This window comes from Ursus maritimus, unplaced genomic scaffold, assembly GCF_017311325.1.
Source record: "Ursus maritimus isolate PB19 unplaced genomic scaffold, ASM1731132v1 scaffold_6, whole genome shotgun sequence".
Lineage (NCBI taxonomy): Eukaryota > Metazoa > Chordata > Mammalia > Carnivora > Ursidae > Ursus > Ursus maritimus.
Genome location: NW_024426774.1, coordinates 78,286,332 through 78,306,517, shown reverse-complemented (window position 1 = coordinate 78,306,517; position 20,186 = coordinate 78,286,332). Strand labels below are relative to the sequence as shown.

Genomic DNA, 20,186 nt, shown 5'->3' with positions numbered 1-20,186 from the left:
TAGATATAATGAGAAAAAATGGCCTACAAACAGCATTCAACATTAAATTTATCAAAAGTTATAATGACATCATTCATGGATTTTATCTCAGATATCCTTTTTTAAATTGTAGTTGACACACGTTACACTAATTTTGGGTATATGAAGTATCTCAAATAAGCTTAAATCAAAAATGTTAAATAACAGGCTACCATTAGCCAGACCCCAAATCTTCCTCACGACTGACAGGAAATGCTACTGTTCAGTTTAAAAGTGTTACTATTCCTGTCACAGCTATAAACTCAGTTTCTTATCATAAAACAATTCCACTTATATAATCACACACTGTTGTGTGTGCAACAGGCTGTTGCTCTCACTGTCCATCAATGCCTTTAAGAGCCGACATTCACGCAGCATACTCCTTTGTGTGCGCTGAGTCAGAAACGTGACAGAGAGCATGGGCTATGATGGTCCCCAGACATGGACACACCCCGAGCACAAGTTTGCTAGATCACAGTTAATACACAGGCTCAGTCACAGGAGAATCCCACGGTGCACCCTGATCATTTAAGGACTAAGAAGGCTCTCTGCAGCTTCTGGTCTGCCATCCATCTTTGTGCTCCAAGTTAGATCAAGGCTCCATGTGCAGAAGGCAAATTTCAGCGGTTCAGTGATGATTAAGTACAAAATAATCAACACAGTGCTTCCTTCCTTCCCCTAGGATGGCACTGGCCAATGGAAATCACTTGACAGGATGAAAATGTTCTATAGCTGACTGCTAATAACATGGTCGCTGTGCCTGCATGTGGCTACTGAGCACATGAAATGTGACTAGCGTAGCTAAGGAAATCAACTTTAAATTTTACTGAATTTTAATGAAATTAAATTCAAATTTAAGTAGCTTCATGTGGCTAACAGCAACTGTATAATACACAGCTCTACAACCTAAAAATATTATTTGGTTAATTCACTAGTTTAATACAGACTGTAAGTCAACCGCTGACTTTTCTTTAGTAGCCTGTTTGTGATTTCTGTACTGATCCTAAGCACTTGGGACATCCTTTAGATGATACGCTCCTTCAGATTCCAGTTCTCTTAATCTCTCCCCTGCCTTCCCTGCTGTTCCATCCACTTGCTCTTGCAGAGCCAGGGAGTTTTCATTTTAGAAGTGCTAAAATACACAACTGGATTCAGACTATTTTCACTAAAGACCAGTTTGCAGTTATTCACGATAATGGATTTTCTGGCAGTTTTTCTTTTATAAAGTGACCATCTCTTCACCTCAGTACCATGTTTATGAACATTTTTATGAAAACAAACATGAAGTAATAGGCTGTGCAGTAAACCTGTTTTTAAGCTTCCCTTTTCTCTTACCTGGTGGAGTTTCTTTGACCTGCTTGGCTATTTTGCTGTCCACTGCCTTGCAGTGGGGAATCCCGACGGGACAGAACAGGGGAACGAGATGTTGTCCTCACAGGAACCTTTGGGTAGAAAAACATAGCAATTATATTATCGAAAATATGAGAAGAAAAAAGATCTCCCTACCAAAACATATTTTTAGAGCAGTCCTACTGAGGTGAACTTTACTATCACTACTCCCATCTCTGATTCTTCTCTGCCCTCCACTGATCCAATAGGATAGAGAAAATTTAGTCAACGGCATCAAAGGAGCCAGGACAAACAGCCTTTCTACGCTTCTATAACATTCAAATGATGTTTGGACTGAAGCTTCGTGGCAAGGGACATACAAAGCATTTTGCTGAGATAATGTGAGTATCAGGAAAATAAGCTCAAAGAAATCAAACAATGGTCTACAAATGGAACAGTAGGAAACAAAGACTGGTAGGAAGCAAGAAAATATTCAGAGGAAGCAAATTCCAAGTGGAGGAAAAATAAACGAAATGAAAATGTGCCTTTCATTTAATTTCACCATTAAGTAATTACCAAAACTAAACCAAAACAACACAACAAAAAAATTGAAAAGGAAACCAAAAATCCCTCAATTTAAAAAAGAAAAGAAAAATCATTTTTTGGGAATTTTAAATGTAAAATTTTTCTTAAAAAAACCTTTTTAAGTGGTAATTAACCAATTAATAAATTTTGATATTTGTTAATATTGCAAAATAATTTGTAGCTTTTGTACAAACACTTAAGACAACAGCTAAAATATATTTTGATTATTTTTGTTCTAGGACTATATTCCTCATAGACTTACTCATATATTATTCTGTTATTTTGTGTTTAAGTATAGAGTTAACAACAACCATAAAAAGCTAACTGGCCGCTGGCTGAATATAACTGCGTAACTATGGAACTTTCCCCACTGTAAAAGCTCCTTTGAAGTTTCATTGCCCCTTTATTCTGGTGAAATCACCATACCCTTAGTTAAAATAAATAATTTTTTAAAAAAATAACAAAAAGGAAAAAAGTAGCACACATCTGTCTTTCTGCTTCTTACCCTTGGAGGCACCTCGTCACTGTCTGATCTAGACCAAGCCTTTTGGGTGGGGTCAGGTACCTCCGACTTAGAGTCAGAACTCTGACTTAGCACCTCACTGCGGGAAGGTGGACATGGGTCCTGAGAGCGAAGATGGTGGTGTGCAAATTTGGGAGGAGAAGGGTCACTGAAGGAATGGGATCGCGAGACAGGGGAAACATTGTTCTTGAGAGATGCCAGGTGGGACCACTGTACCTTACAAGAAAACAAAACACAAAACATTCAATGCGTTCTGCATAAAACGCTTTTCCGGTCAATACCAAATCCAAACCAAGAAGTGGGGGAAGGCAAATGGGGGCAATACAGTCCTAGGTAAGCCAAGCAGTCAAACAGTTACATTTCTAAGTAAAGAAACAGTCTGAGGAACATACTATATAAAAAAAAGCAAATGTACATTTATAAAAGAAAACTCTTTTAATATCCAGACTAACATTACAGATAGCAGTAAGCATGAAGATTAATGAAACAAAACAAAAAACCCCTCGTAGACCTCCGGTTCTAAAAAGGAGGACAGCGTGCTCCATGCACATCCATGTCAAAGCAGAGTCGACAGGCAGAGAGAGAGAGGGAGGAAAGGAAAATCACAAGACAGACACTGCCATACATGCAGACCTAGCTATCCGTCCTCGCAGCACCTGGCAGTGTAACGTTTCAGACCAAATAACCACAGAACAACACATTTCATGAGCAAAGACAAACCCCTTGTGTGTTGGCAGACTATGGTAACACAACTTAAAAACTTTTCGAATACACCCAGGATTTTGCCACTTTCTTCTCCCAAGTCCTAAAACACTCAAACCCTAGAGATCTCCATACATGTTCATAGTAATCATGAAAAAAGGAATTTTGGTTTCTTTTAGGAATATTCAATACTATCATTCCCGCCGCTGACTGCTACTGGAGTATATGCCTTCTATCTGACAGTTGAAGAAACAGGACAACTACTTGTCACCTGAGTTAATCTGGCTGATTTTTAAATTGGTAAAGCAATCTCTGAAATAATCTGTATTTTCTTTATTGCATTTTATCGTTTTAAAATAAGTGTTCAACATTGCAATTTACATAATTCTAGCTATGCTATCCATAATATCAACACATTTAATGAAAACTAAAAATACCAAATCACAACTGGTTTTACCTTTCCAAATGCAGGATTCAGAGTAGGTCACAGGTCATGATTTCTAGGACTTCTGGGAGAGTGACAAATTCCACTTATTGGTGGAATAATCTCAGAGTGGAATAATCTCAGAGTGCTAAAATGCTTAAAATTTTCAGGGGGAAAAATGTGAAACTGAAAGTGTTATCTATAACTATAATAAAACATGGGCTTTAAAATAGAATCTTAGTCTCCTCAGAGAATGTTTTCGTAAGTAGAGGTTTCAGCCCAAAGCAACTTTAGGTAGAAGGAGGAAAAGGGAGACTATCTCTAGGCACTACATTAGTTAATTAATATAAAAGCAGCATACATAATTAAGGAATTCCTATTTTTTAAACTGTTAGTGGCCAAACAGATAAAAATTTTCTATTTGCGTTAAGTTTAACTTTCAGAATAAAGATTTTAGTCCTGGACTCTTCATACAAGTGTTGTCACACCTATTCCAGCAGTCCCTCTTCCCTTCCCTCTGTCACGCTTTCCTCACTCTGCGGCTTGTGGGTCAGCTCTTCAGTAAATCAAGAAACTGTTGATCCCATGTAAGTATCTTCTTGCCCCCCCAAAACCCCCCACTCCCACAAACATGCCCTTTGCTTAGGTCTGGTTCTTCTTCTTTTTTCTTTCTTTCTTTTTTTTTTTTTTTTAACAACTTCTCCACACTGGGATTATTTATTGTAAAGCATGTTCAAATCCTCACTTGGACTTGTTTTTCAGAACACCACAGCTACTTCTATCACAAGAATACGAACTTTTGTCCCCTAACATTTGCAAACATCAGTAACAAGTAAACTCAGGCTTAAGATCTTGTTCCCAATATTCTGTAATACACAGCTTCAAGGAGCAAAATATCTAAAAGTCACTTATTTTCAGTAAGAAATTGGGAATCTGTGTTTTAAGGATCTTTCAGATCTTTAACATGGGCTATCCCTGCTGTTACCTTCCTTTCTGGATAGTACAGAGGGTTCTCTTTTAAACACATGGCACTCAGCCCAGGGGGTTCTCCCTCACCTAGACCAGGCAGAATGCTGTGGCCAACCCAGTGAGAGGTCATGACCTTTACCCTGACCTACTTCAGAGGAATGCACACTTAACCTACTACAATGTATCTTCTTTCGGATCTTAAACCTTTTGAGTATCTAATAAAAGGCCTTTTTCCCAAAAAAATATGCACAGTTGGACAAAACCAAGAAATTCTACACGCAATTTCAGGCAGACATTGGTTTTCTAAAGCCCACTCATGGAACTGGCCAGGAGCCAAGGATCAAAGGTTAAGAAAAGGTTCTGGTTCTCCCTCTATATATTTATGATACTAACTTTCTAAAACCTAAACTGAAAAATTTGTGTATTAAAGAAAGGAAGTACTTGTTTATGAACATCTGAGTTAGGGAAGACAAAAAGAATAAAAGAAGAAATCACTGAATCTAGATATTCCTAATAAGTACAACAAAAATCTTTACAAAAACCCCACAAAAACCTTCTTTTCTCTATCAACTGAGGGTATATAGCCTGTACGTTAATTGAAAATCACTCCGGCTAATCTCTTTTCTTTCCAAATGTGGTAACAAACCAAACTGTAAACATTACAAGCAGGCCCGTGGCCTCGTGAGCTATGGTAGGAGTCTCCTCGGCCCACAGCCACCTGGCTGTTGCTACCTGTGGCTCAGCTGGTCTCTGCAGGGCAGGATGCACAGACTCGGAGTTGCCATTGGAAAAAGACTCTGATCTGGAAGGCACTGGTGGCTCCAATACTCTGCCTGTCTGCTTAGACTGGGCTTCAGGGGAGCTGTGGTTAGTTTTCCTAAATCTATCTTCCACCTGCATCAGAGAATTAGAAGACATAACTCAGTGTTAGTAGGGAAAAGCAGAGATCCCAAAGAAAGCCTGAAAGTGGAAGGGCCCTAGAAGGAAATTTTCTCTTTTCTCCAACTACAAGGAAAGAGAGGGGTGGCTCAAAAAGAGAGGGGGCAAATAAAATAGGGCTAAAATTTGATTTGAGATAAAGAAATACTTATGAAAATAAAAATTAAGCCTTTAAAATCTGGCAAGAATTCTTAGATTGTACATGATGACAAACTAGGCCAAAAAAATTAACGTCACAACCAACTTAATCAACATTTTAAAAGATTATCATCAGGAAGCCAAAACACATTTCATTCTACCAAAAATAAAGGCATTCCAGAATAAACAGAACACTTGTTCCTTGTATCTACTCTTGTGAGGGTGAAACACGGTAGAAGGATGCCACCTATAGGCCGGGTTTAAACACACTCTAGAAGCTGCCCAGGTCCCCATATTCTTAGTACCCCTAAACAGTTACTGCTTCACTACATCCTTACTATGAGGCTCTGGGTAGCCCAAATGTGCCAGTTTAGTAACAAATCACAGTCTTTGAAAAGTCAGTAAACTGGACTATAGGCACACTTTATTTTCATTGCGGTTTTGGAAAAATAGCTAACCCAGCCACCATCGCCTTCGTTTACATTCTAAGAATGATTCAGCCATACAATCTTCTGTTTAGTTTAGTGTTCATCTGCGATTTGTTAACAGAGGCACTCTAGTTGTCCATGGAAAAAACATTAAGCAGATAAGAGACCTTGGGCAAGTGTCCTTTCACTTCTCTGAACCACAATTTCTCAGCAAGAAAACCAAGAGAGTGGCTCCTAACTGGTCTCTGAGTCCCCTTGTAGCCTTAATATTTATTACACAGTTTCTAAGAGTCATTCTATGACTTTCCAGGGAATCACTGACACCAGATCAATGTTTAAGCAACAAAGGAAAGAAAATACCTCTCGAGCTCTGTCAGCGGGCTCGTAGTGGGGCTTGGGCTCCGGAGCGTGGTAGCTTGGCTTGCCCCTCTCCTGCGGCGGCGGCGGCTGCTGCGGGTGCGGCCTCCTGTGGTCATGCTGTAGAGACAGGAGATAGGCTTGTTCTTGTTGCAACTGCCTCTGGAGCCTCTCTGCCTGCCGGTGCTCCTCCATCTCCCGCCATCGGCACTCCTTGGAGAGGGAGAGGAGAACACTAAATCTATGGGACACTGCAGAACTCGCCTTTTCTTTGGATTCATTCTCAACCTCTTAAAAAGACAATGCCCTTCCCCCCCCTTGATTGAGAACAGAGCAAAATGACTGGGATTTTAAATAGCATATTACCTGTGGAAAAATCTGACAGCTTGTTGCTAACCATAATATCACTGGACAGAGAGAGAATTCAATTAAAAGTTGGTTTCGGTGGTTTCAAAAGTAAGAATATACTAGACGAAAATATTACGGCACATGCTTTGAACTTTCAGCCCTTAGCACTCTAGTATGTTCACTGAATGCCAAGTTCTGTTCAAAACCTTGCTATCTACCAAAGAGAACAGTTAACTCTTTAACAGGAAATAAATATATAGAAGCCACCTCGAAAAGCTGCCCAAAGTAGCATGACCACAGAGGACGTCTCCATTTGAGCCTGTCAGTCCACAGCACTAACCAAAATGGTCTGGTGGTCACCACATCTCTGTCCAAAGTTCAGGGGAGGGACAGATAAACGAGCCCTAATGCTACGAACAAGACAGATACGGGGCGTTACCAGTAGCATGGCCTGCTCCTGGAGGAGCTGCTGCTGAAGGACTTCCAAGTGCCGCTGCTCCTCTTCTAGCTGCCGCCTGATATACTCCTGTCACACAGAAATCACCCAGCAATCAATTTATCCAAAAGGAAAGCATCAGAACCACCTGAATGGAGCACCAAGAACCTTTGCCCCAATGATCTTTGGTGGTAATTCGCTTAGTGATTAATGTATTACAAAGCGTATGGGGAAGGATTTTCCCCAAGATCTTCAAATTGGCCAAGATCTAAAGAGTCTAATGAATGATGATATACACTCCACTGATACATACAAAGGTATCTGAAAATTTTTCTGTTAGAACACAGCTGTTTAACACAAATACGGGATTTCAAAGGACCATGATATTCCTCTTAAGGATGGTAGACTCCAGAGAAATCAAGAGTTTAATTAAGATAAACCAGAGGGCTCAAACTGCCCCAGAGGGTTATTAGTCATTATTTATAACTAGCATGCACTGCCAATTTTTAAAACCCTAAACCAAAACCTGTTTAATATTAAAACAGAACAAACTTGATTTGTGTTTTCTCTGATGACACAGAAGGTACGCAGAATGACTACATTCTGAAAGCCATGGTCTGTGAACAACAGACTCAGGTGATTTCTCACAAATGAACAGGCCCAGGCTCTTCATAATGAGATTATGACAGAGAGACACAGAGAGAAAGAGAGAGAGAGAGAGTGTGTGTGTGTCTGGGGGGAGATGGGGTAGGGGTGGGGGGTTGGGGGAAGGCTATTTTCAAGCGGAAGAGAACAAGTCTCTGCAACAATGAAAACAGGTAAACACACCCAAAATATGTAAAGAGGAGAAACCCAACCTTGAAGTTGCATGCATATTTAAGAGACTAGAAAATCAAGAGACTTTTATCTAGGACCTCTAGAAAGCCCTCCAATTTCCTCAGTCTCCTGATTTGAGAAATGAGTATCAAGAATAGTCTCTTGCAGCTCTTAAGATTTTTTGTGAAGCTCAAATAGGAGACAGACATGAAACAACTTTGAAATACAAACGAAAGAAGTTTCCTTCCTTTTCAACAGGGAAAAAAGCTTACTACTCCATACGGGGAGTAGACTAAAGGGTCCATGAGAAATTTTATTCTGAAATTCAGATTATATCTTTACAGTATCTAATGCTGACCATCCAACTTGTACTATGGCACATACTTTAAAATAAAAATAGCCAGACATCTGGGCTGGACAGAAATTTTAGTTCACCAATAGTTCTGGTTGAGAGAATGCTGGATAACACAAATCATGACATATTATTTCCTTAGAAATCTTTATCTTACAAAATAAATTTTGCCCAAAAAAGCCAATCTGATTGCAACGTGGGCTCCAAGCCCCATGCTTATAAGTCTAACCCTACATGGCACATGCTATGCCAAGCACTGCCCTTGTGTGACATCTGGCCTTCCCCAGCAACAGCTAGGAAAGGAATCTGAATTCCAACTCATCTCTTCTTTGAACTAGACAGGCCTGAACCATAACGTGAGAGATGAAATTAGCACAGCTGGGTGGTTTTTTTTGGGTTTTTGTGTGTGTGTGTGCCTTCAAAACACAAGGACAACCAGGAAATTCACATCTATCCAAATCACAAAGGTCCTAACATATAACAAGCACACAGAATATAATTATACATGTACACAAACATGCACATGTAATGAAGAAATGACAAGTTTCTCACAGCACTGTTAACACAGGGGATATTTTGCAAAAGAATAAGGAAAGCAGAATGAAACTACTTGGATGCTTTTTTTTTTTTAAAGAAGTGCTTGTTATACACAAAAGCTAATGACTACCATTAGAACATGAAAGATTAAGTATTACTCTCATACCCTCCTTTCACCATCGAATTGCAATCATCATCCCTAGGACATTTAATTTTTAAAAGCTCACTTTTACTCCTCTTTGCAGTCCCCAAGTAAAAATCACAACGTGGAAAAAAACCAAAACAACAACAACAAAAAGCCCCAAAACACACCACGGTCAACTGGCCAAGAATGTCGATAAGGTAACAGAAAGTATCACTTAAATTCCTAGAAAGAACTGATAAAGATGCGGAGAACCTGAAGCACGTGATTAGTATCAAGAACAGTGGCTGAATAATCAACTTTGGAAGTTAATACCATTGTTGATAAGTATCTTAAGTATGAATTTCAAGTATTATTTAAATCGGTGCCTGTTCATATCTTTTTTCCTTTACCCAAACCTCATAACAAAGAATGATCAATTCTAAGATGTGAGAGGTGAGGAGGCTCTGAGGGGCTCACACTGACAGCACAGACACAAAAGCACAGTCGGGTTTTATTTGCATAGGTGGTTCAAGGAACAGATTTCTAAAGACAGCTATAGTTGACATCAATAAAATGCTGTAAGTATTACCAAAACATGAATGATCTTTTTTGGCTAAACAAAACCATAATGTTATTAGTTTTTCTAATGCTACAGAAAGATACACTGCATTATATGCAAATATGTTTATTACAATATTCAGCTACTGGATACTTCAAACATCTTGTGGCTGGTTTTTAATTTCACTAAAGAAAAGGCTAATTATCATCCAGATATTTGGGGTTCAAAGCATTTATTTAAGCCAAACCCAAGAAGATCTATTCAGAAATCTTTTGGGTATCACACTATTTGGAGACCACTTAACTGGTTTCAAGGTTTCTAAATGTCAAGATTTATCCATCATTTTTTAAAGATGAGACCCTGTTTACTGCTATGCTTCCAAGCGTGCCTCAGCATTTCGAAACGTCTGACGTCCTGAATGTGTTGTGCATGTGCCCCAAATCCCCCAACTCTACTAAGCAACAAACCTCACAAATTCATGGGCGGAACATTCTTTTGTGAACTAACCTGTTCTCTTTCAACTCTCCTTTTTTCTTCTTCTGCCCGCCTCCTCTCTTCTTCTTCTTTGCGTCTTCTCTCCAGTTCCTCCAGGCGCCTCTTCTCTTCTTGTTCTCTCCTTCGCTGTTCACGTTCTTGCTGCCTTCTAGCTTCCCGCTCTCTCCTTTGTTGCTGCGGGAGTGAAGATATGTAATCAGCAGGGATCTTCCCCTCCAGCTCTCATGACAGTCTGCTCACCAGTTACAGGTAGGTGCTAATGAGGGGAGCTCTACTGGCCAGTTATTGCTACACTGCCCCTTGGCCCCTATGTACTAGCGTCCTCATAAATATTGGTCAAAGGTGGTGTATTTCTGTGAATCTTTACACAGTTTGGTTCCATTCTGATTATCAACTATTCCCCATTCTTCAATGTATTAGAGCAACCAAGGGACAGGAAATTCTTTATTCTTACATAATACTAACAGAATTACACAGGGCCCTTAAGCCAAAGAAAAAGAAGACAAAGGAATAAAGGAGAATAGAAGTAGAACAAAGAAAGGTGAGAAATAATCAAAAAGAAGAAAAGGAAAGGAAGCATGTATCAGCAAAAAAAGAAATGGACATCAACAAGGATAAGACATGTCAGTATTATTACAATGAATGTAAGAAACCGCTACGGCACTCATGCTTACTATGTGTCTTGCACTGTGCTGAGTGCCTGATATTCGTTACTCCATTTCCATTACCTAACGTAATTCTCGTAACAAAACCTAGGAAGCAGGTATTTTTCTTTTTATAATAATTTTTTATTATGTTATGTTAGTCACCATACAGTATATCCTTAGTTTTTGATGTAACGTTTCATGATTCATTACTTGCATATAACACCCAGTGCACCATGCAATACGTGCCCTCCTTAATACCCATCACCGGCCTATCCCAGTCCCCCACCCCCCTCCCCTCTGAAGCCCTCAGTTTGTCTCCCAGAGTCCATAGTCTCTCATGGTTCATTCCCCCTTCTGTTTACCCCCCCTTCATTCTTCCCTTCCTTCTCCTACCGATCTCCCTGTTTCGTATGTTCCATAAATGAGTGAAACCATATGATTATTGTCTTTCTCTGCTTGACTTATTTCACTTAGCATAATCTCCTCCAGTCCTGTCCATGTTGCTACAAATGTTGTGAAATCGTTCTTTCTGATGGCTGAGTAATATTCCATTGTATATATGGACCACATGGAAGCAGGTATTTCACTCCTACTTTACAGATGAAAAAAACAGGTTCAGGGGCGCCTGGGTGGCACAGTGGTTAAGCTTCTGCCTTCGGCTCAGGGCGTGATCCCAGCATTATGGGATCGAGCCCCACATCAGGCTCCTCCGCTATGAGCCTGCTTCTTCCTCTCCCACTCCCCCTGCTTGTGTTCCCTCTCTCACTGGCTGTCTCTATCTCTGTCAAATAAATAAATAAATTCTTTGAAAAAAAAAAAGACAATGTCATATTAAAAAAAAAAAAAAAGAAAAAGAAAAAGAAATAACAGGTTCAGAAGAGTTAAATGACTTGCCCAGTGTTACCCAGCAAGCAAGCGCCCAGCTGGAAGGGTCACTCTGCCTCTAACGCCTATAGTATTAACCAGACATAATCGTGCATCCTACCAACAGGGAGGCTGGTGCTACTAATCACCAGACTCACTATGACGGCCTTTCCTAATCCAGGCTATCCTATATAACCCCACAGAAGAGAACACTGGGACACGCTGGGCACTTATCTGGCTGCTTGTCTCATCCAGCCCCAGACATGTATCTGTCAATAAAGTACTTCCACAGTATGAAACATAAAATTAACCAACTCTTCTCACAAATATGAAAAACATTAGCCTCTAGACTGACACCATCCAACAGATTCTCTGGGATGATGAAAATGTTCTGTCTCAGTACTATTCAACAGAGTAGCCACTAGCCACATGTTACTAAGTACCTGAAATGTGACCTGTACAACTGGGGAACTCAGTTTTCAATTTTATTTCAATGAAGTTATAGCCACATGTGGCTAGTGGCTACTGTGTTGGACCACAAAGCTCTGAAGAATACATAGCCACCGAATTTCTTAAGACACAGAAAGCTGATATTATTACCACAAACATTTATGTGATACTTAGATTATTAAGTAAGAAACTTTGGGATAAAGCTACTGGAGATATTAGATACAAATATTTATAATGGGTATAAAAGTAGGTATTTATTATAGTTTCAGTATGCCTTCTAGGTCCCCTCCCACCCCTGCCACAACAAGCACTCGTTCTGAAGGCAGACATTTGAAATGATTTTCTGAGAAACGTACAGAAATGTCTTACGTGTGGAACCTCTGGACGGAGAGGATTACTTGGTACCTGGCCTCTCCCGGCTGAGTACTACATCACCACTACTCTCAATACAGTCCCGAATCAGCTTCTGGCTCCCTCCTTTCTTATTCCACCTGTTCCACTGTTTTATTCCCCTCCCCCCACTGTCTGCTCTTAGAATTCAATGCACAAAAATGCACCAGTTCCCATGGGTGGGGGTCATAAAAAGAGCAGAGTTCCTGTCTGTCTAGAAATTGTAACTTAAATGGCGAAGGCATCTTTATTAAATTCAAACACCTACCATGCCCCAAACAATGCACTTGGCTGCCTGTCATTTGCTGGATTAATGCCTTTATACTTTTTTTTTTAATCTTAAAAAAAGAGAAAAAGAGGACCCTATTCAAAATCAAATCCAGGGAGGACAACAGAGAGCAACCACCTATGTGCCAAAGGACTCAGGAGTGAGGGCTTTCTGTACTGAGGCCTTCCTCTACTGCCATGGTGCAGCTTGCGTTCAGGGCACCAGGCCCTGAGCACTGCCCTGCACCCCTGGGAGAAGGTCTTTCTTTCGTAAAACTAGCTACCAGAAAATAAAACAAACAAAACCACCTCCCCCTGCCCCAGGACTTCATGAGCAACATAACACAGAAACTTATGCTAAGAAATATGAGAATCTCATAAAGTGTTTCTACTTCAAAGCAAATTAAGTTAGATTTTTTTATTTTATATCTTTTGCCTTTTCTATATAGGAGCAAAAAGAAGTTAGTGGTTTTTACCAGTACATCACTTACAACAAATACACAGTAGCTAAGAACACGACCGTTTTTCTAACACTGGTAATAAAAACCATTATGTTTTGCCAATTGGGAAACAGGTTTCTTTGCTTTAAATAGAAATTATTTAATTCCTTCAGGTATTCCTAGCTTCTGAACTTTTCTTTTTATATACTTTTTCTGTTTCTAAACTTTTCTCAATATAAAGACATTCAAAATAAAACAAAAAGCCTCCTGATAAACCTAAAACACGAATAATCTCATTCAGTCAGTTTGGAAACTTAAAATGGTATGTTGTCCTGGAAGAGGTGAACATGGAAGTTCTGTGGAAGCCTCCATCCTGAGGAGTGACAGTGGTTTTGTGTACACTAGGATTTTTACAGAGAGACTCAGCACTGCTTAGTTCTGAGAACAATCATGGGCAAGGCTGGCAACAATCAGGATACTTTCAGGTTTATAAGAGAGAACTGACTTGCTAGAATACACTGGGTTTAGCAAATACCTGGCAGGCCAGGCAAGAAGGGCCCCACCTCTGGATGAAAGAAAGAATCCACAATCACAACAAAGCTGGACAGAAAGTTACCTAATGAGGTATGTACACAATTTTTTTCCAAGTTAGACAGAAGGAAAACAGGAGAATGAAGACAAGAGAAACAAAAAGAAAGAGAAGCAGTGTCTACACCCTTAAAATTCCCCCCTAGCTTCTGAGAATTTAGGTTCCAAGTAAAACAGATTAATAGGAACAGGTCAGAAAGGGCAAAGAACTTTATACACGGACACTGAATTTTACAACTTTTAGACAAAAAAGAAGCCAAAATGGGTTAGAAGGGTCCTTTGAGAAGTTGTAGTCCACCATGGAATCCTAGAAAGAGAAGTGAAATGACTCAAGGAACAGGGGTTGTGGTCCTGATTCTGCTTCCCTGATACAAGCTACTTCCCTTCCCTGAGCCTATTTCAGAACAGAGGTGTGTGAGGTGGGGGTGGGAGGGAAGCAGTCTATATCAGCAATCATCATGGTGTGGAGTTTGCAATGTGGTTTTTTTTTTTTTTTAAGTCAACAGTTGGTGTCTACAGTGAGAAAAAATTTAATAAAGGTCTCATAAGCAATGAACTGTAAGAGAATCATTCCTCTTCAAAAGATCTGGACTTTACCTTTCCTTGCCTCCACCCCCCAACCACCCTGGGGAGAGTGCCCTGACACAGTGAGATTAAAAGAGAAGGGAACAGTGAAGAACTAAGATGGTAGGTCTCTACATCAGCAGTCTCTAAAAGTGAACAATCAATGGAGGTCTAGGAAAAGAAAACAATGAACTTGTATTTACTTATATTTGTAGCTCACCCTTTAAAAACAGTTCTTTTTGCATGCTTTATAATATACATACTCAGTGCAAGGGGATATAAGTAGATCTATCTCTATCAGATTTATACCTTCAGTTTCTTTTACTGATGGAATGGATGCATGATTAAAGATCCTTCCAGGCCACTGCATTGTTCTAAGCAATGCCACGTGACCACAGAGATACAGACCCAACCCACAACAACCGTAGACATGTGCTTACTGCCATTTCTTTATATACCATGCAGACTACTAAGCATTCTTTAATTTTTAGATATGACATTGAAATGAAGGTCCGCACTTAAACACATGGTATCACAGTAACAGAAAGAAAAGCCACAGGCTGCACTTGCTTTTTCCTCTATTATTAAAAATTTTTTTCTTTAATTTGAAAGCAAAGCCGTCCCCATCTCTGCTGATGCTTTGGCTATTATCAGCAAGGACTCCTCCACAGAGCCAGGAGGGGAAACAACTTTCAATGGGAGTCCCGGATGTTGCCATGGTCAGGTCTGGGAAAAATGACCGGCCACCTGCCACTCAACTGCCATACAGCTGGCAGCCAGATGCAGTCTAGCATCCAACTCAAACTAGCCTCCAGATTCATATTTCCTGTGTCTACAGAGAAGAAAAGGCGAAGTTGTGGAGGAGAAGCAGAGAGGGAGGAAACCAGAATCAGAGCTGGCTTTCCACGTGTTAGCTGTCTCCCCTGGAGCCTCTGCCTGCCCAATCCATTGAGCACAAGTGTGATCTTAGGCCACCCACTCCCTAGACCAACTTCTCATCTTCCCTCTTCTGAGTTGTTGTCACCTCAAGTCTCAGGAAATGGCAGGACCTCGGTGCACATCCTCTGGTCACACAGGCTCTAAGTGGAAGCACTCATTCTCCTCCGAGGCAGCAAAGTGGTAAGACATGTACAATCCATCTTCTTGATTGTTTTCACCTGTACTGAGGGCAGGGCTCCCAGCTCAGTAGGAAATCTAAATTCTACTAAGAAGCAAATTTTAAGTGATCTTGCAAATAGCCTTTTCCACTTTACAATTTTTTAAATGATTTTATTTATTTGGGGGAGAGGTAAGACAGCATTGGCGGGGGACAGAGGGAGACAAAGAATCTCAAGCAGGCTCGTGATCAAAACCGGAGCCAAAATCAAGAGTCAGACGCTTAACTGACTGAGCAACCCAAGCGCGCCTACGTTTTAAATTTTCATTAAAGTACGAAGTACTTTAAAAAGTCAAAAAGAATATAAGGCTTATATCAAAAATAAGGTGTCCCATTTCTCCTCACCCCCAATTCTTACTCCCAAGGTATAACCACTTTCAATGTTTTTAGCTTTATCCATAGTATTTACAACCTGATTTTTTTTTTTTTAAGATTTTTTATTTATTTGACAGAGAGACAGCCAGCGAGAGAGGGAACACAAGCAGGGGGAGTGGGAGAGGAAGAAGCAGGCTCCCAGCGGAGGAGCCGGATGCGGGGCTCGATCCCAGAACGCCAGGATCATGTCCTGAGCCGAAGGCAGAAACTTAACAACTAAGCCACCCAGGCGCCCCTACAACCTGATTTTTAAATAATGTTTATAAGAGCTATTAAAATTTTCTTTCCACTTTAGACACCATCTATTGATTTTTCCCAAAGAATATCCATCATACAGCACCATCCTATGCTCCCAATCTAGTCCTATAACAATTTCTGGTTAAATGAAAACCATATTCAAGGCAAACTTGAGTTTTCTGGGGAGCTATTAATTGCCTTATTTTTGTCATTGCTGTCGTCTGTTTCACCGGCTTTCTGTGGGTCCATCACAAAATCATCTGTAACGTCTCCTATACAACCAGACCTCCTCCCAATATGGTCAAAGTCAATCAGGTATTCTTTCCACAGTCTCAGAGACTGACTCTCACAGCCCTCCCTTCCCCTATGCCAACCAACACTGCTTGCTCTTCAGGCATCCTGTACTTGTCCATCAACTTACTAGGAGCCCTTCTCAACACTCTCCTATACAGGATCCCGTTTCCTAGAGCCCTTGTCACCTTCTTCCTCATTTGCCGGAACATATCCTCCAGTAGCCTCCTGAGGAGGAGTGAAGACAAGGCAAAAGGCTGTAGGGACCTTGCAGGCCAGGCCACAGAATTTTTACCCTCACAATGTACATATAATTTTGGCTGAGGGAAGTAATTTTCTCTCAGATTTCCACAAGTGTGGCTATGTTATTTTCCAGTTTCTGACAGTGCTCCTGGAGAATCTCAGACCATTCAGATTCCTGATACTTAGCATAAGACCCACGCACATCCCTCTACCTGCTTCCCCCACCGTGGCTTTCAGGATCCTCTTTTCACCCCAGACATTCTTAATGTCAAGACAATGTACGTGCATTTGTATGGGTCTTTTTTTGTTCATTGTGCTGGGTACTCAGTACATCTTTCAGTCCAGAACTTCTATTTCTTAGTTCTGGAAATTTTCCTTGAATTACATTCCTTGTTCTCCCTATAGTAATTATTTCCTGGACCATTTAATTAAACGGAAGTTAAAGCCCCTGGACTGATTCTGTTTCACCTCTGTTCCCCATAAACTTAACTCCCTCCCTCAACGCATATACACACACAAACACACACACCCCCATACCTTTTGGGAATTTTGTTTTATTTTATTTTTTTATTAATGATTTTTTATTATATTATATTAGTCACCATACAGTACATCCCGGTTTCCGATGTAAGGCTCGATGATTCATTAGTTGTGTATAACACCCAGTGCACCATGCAATACGTGCCCTCCTTACTACCCATCACGGCCTATCCCATTCCCCCACCCCCCTCCCCTCTGAGGCCCTCAGTTTGTTTCTCATAGTCCATAGTCTCTCATGCTTCATTCCCCCTTCTGGTTACCCCCTTTTCTTTATCCCTTTCTTCCCCTACTGGTCTTCCTAGTTCTTATGTTCCATATGAGAGAAATCATATGATAATTGTCTTTCTCCGCTTGACTTATTTCACTTAGCATTATCTCCTCCAGTGCCGTCCATGTTGCAGCAAATGTTGAGAACTCGTTCTTTCTGATAGCTGAGTAATATTCCATTGTATATATGGACCACAACTTCTTAATCCAGTCATCTGTTGAAGGGCCTCTCGGCTCCTTCCACGATTTAGCTATTGTGGACATTGCTGCTATGAACATTGGGGTGCATATGGCCCTTCTCTTTACTACATCTGTATCTTTGGGGTAAACACCCAGTAGTGCAATGGCTGGATCATAGGGTAGCTCAAATTTTAACTTTTTAAGGGACCTCCACACTGTTTTCCAGAGTGGCTGTACCAACTCGCATCCTTTCGGGAATTTTAATTTATAAAAAACTTTTCAAAAATTCTTATTTTCTGAACATTCTTATTTCATGAATATTATATGTTCTTCTCACTCTAAGGATATTAAGATTCTGTGCATGTGCATATGTGTGAGATATTTAGTCTGTTCCCTACACTGTCTACTTCCTTCAAGGTCCTTCTTCCATTTGTCTTGGAGTCTTTTGTGTTAAAGATTTTTCTCAGTGCCCACAATCTTGGCTGCCCACTCACATGTAAGATAGTAAAAAGCCACCTGTAAGGGCTGTGGAGAGCACCTGGTAACTATGAAGCTTTAGAGCAAGGTGATGTGAGGCAGTACGGTCATTTCATTGGGGCCTTATGGCCTTGGGCTAGGAATCTCTGCAATATTCTAAGCACACCCCCCCTCCAATCCCCTGCTGGGGCTGAGCAGCAGGTGTAGGAAAAGAAGGTGGCATCTCTGGTCAGTGTGGCTGCCAGCACTATGCGGCTAAGGTGAGTGTGCCTGCAAGTACCCCTCTCTTCACATACTCGGTCGTGCCGGAGCTCTTGATGTTCTGAGGCTCTGCTGTTCACTTTTTCTAAGAAGTCTGCATCTGCTCCAGCTGAGGAGAAAAACACAGCAGCCTGGCTGCTTGGGGTGGGAGCACCTAACTGTCCACATGTACGGGCTTTCAGCCTCACCCTTTGCCTCTCATTTTTGACTCTCTTCCAGAATTTGCAGTATTAGCCTTCTTACAGTCTTCACTCTTTCATGCACTAATTTCCACAGTTTGGTTTCCTTTCTTATCCTCGTTGTCCTTGTTGTTTATACCATTTTTGTTTGTTCAGTCACTTTACCAGGATTTCTCAATGGAAGTGAGATAAGCATCATGTTGTTTTTGTTCAACTGTTTTCAAAAGTCAATATAATTGCCATTATGTAATTATTTAATTTAATTAACACAATTAAAAATTATTAGAAGCTTAATTCAAAATGCACACCATAAAATAACAGTAAGTAAACATCTTACAAATAAGAACAGACTACAACTGATGCTTTCAACTGTCAAATGAAAACCTCCAAGAGGCTTTTTCTTCTGTTTCCCATGTAAGTACCATACTCTTGATAACTAGATCAACACACAAAAAAAGACCATAAACTCCTTGAGAGCAGGAATCATATTTTGCTCATCTTTTTCACTCTGTCGTAGATAACATAATACTTTTTTGAGTTGAATCTAACACTCACATCGAACATACGGCATCCAAGACAAAAACTGCTATCTTGGATGCCGTTTATCATTTAGAGTAATAAAAGACTAAAGAATCCATTCTTATCTCTAGGTTCTAACAAGATCCAATCAAATCCTAAGGCCATCTTTTTGAGACCACTTGTTAAGTACATAAAGGCTTAAACAATAATAATTACATTTGGACAGTGTCTCATACTTCATACAACATACCCTTTATGCCTCAGGATATTCTATAAGGTCCTTTAAAGTACTTTAAGGTGTCTCTGGAATTCAAATTAGAGACCTCAAGCCTAAAGGTCCATTTAAGAATGGGCATAAATTTCATGAACAAGTCCCTTCTTTCCAGAGATGCATCTAGGACTACAAATGACCAATTCATCCATTTGAGAAATATTAAGCACCATAATCAGTATACAAAGATAAACTAGACACAGTCCCTCTTCTTGAAGTCTCGTAGGTGACATAAACCATATACTTCTAAAAAACCACAAGACAATGTGGAAAGTGCTAAGTTTCCTAGGAATAGTCCACTAAGCAAGTTCTGGTTTGCAAACCAACTGGTTGACAAGACTGAGGCTAAAGTGAAAAAACCAAGCAATTACTGATTCCTCTTCCACATTATGCTTTAACATTTGAAACTGTAAACTGGACCAAGAGCAAGGTTTTAAACTATCAACCATAAAAACCACCTCACTCAGAACAGGTTCTCAATTTAAGGGAGGAGGGATAATTAAAACTAAAAGAAAGCCCTTAGTAAATATATCTTAATAGATAATTAATGTGAAAAGTTGGCCTCTTGCAAGAGAACCTCAAAAGAAGGTAGCCAAAAATAAAACACATATGCCGTCAACCATCAACTAAGTAACATCAATTCATACTGGATTAACCTTTTGCCTGTGATTTCAAATAACAAAACCTAGGAGACTCTAACAGACATGCCTTTTCAGGCTTTCCCCACTAAGAATGATTAACATGATATAATCCTGTGAAGCATTTGCAAACTGATGTCATCATTATTTTCTTAAATCACTCTTTGAAAACAAAATCAAACAAACTGAAAAACTGCACGATGCTATAAAGTGATTTCCAAATCTCTCAAATTGTAAGGAGATTTCCTATTCCTTAAATTTTC

At 40.1% G+C, this 20,186-nt stretch overlaps 1 protein-coding gene across 34 annotated transcripts in view; it reads right to left on the bottom strand.

The window, feature by feature from the left end:
• MAP4K4 (mitogen-activated protein kinase kinase kinase kinase 4) overlaps window positions 1-20,186 on the bottom strand; it is a 189,309-nt gene that overhangs the window by 32,322 nt on the left and 136,801 nt on the right. For 7 of the 34 annotated variants that reach the window (XM_040623600.1, XM_040623599.1, XM_040623606.1 and 4 more), the window contains exons 13-18: window positions 10,092-10,253; window positions 7,200-7,286; window positions 6,416-6,625; window positions 5,283-5,444; window positions 2,438-2,671; window positions 1,354-1,460 (exon numbers count right to left, since the gene is read on the bottom strand). In XM_040623600.1, the coding sequence (XP_040479534.1) occupies window positions 1,354-1,460; window positions 2,438-2,671; window positions 5,283-5,444; window positions 6,416-6,625; window positions 7,200-7,286; window positions 10,092-10,253 (962 nt within the window). The remainder of the gene's footprint in view (window positions 1-1,353; window positions 1,461-2,437; window positions 2,672-5,282; window positions 5,445-6,415; window positions 6,626-7,199; window positions 7,287-10,091; window positions 10,254-20,186) is intronic. The other 27 variants (XM_040623603.1, XM_040623632.1, XM_040623604.1 and 24 more) reach the window with 5 other exon arrangements.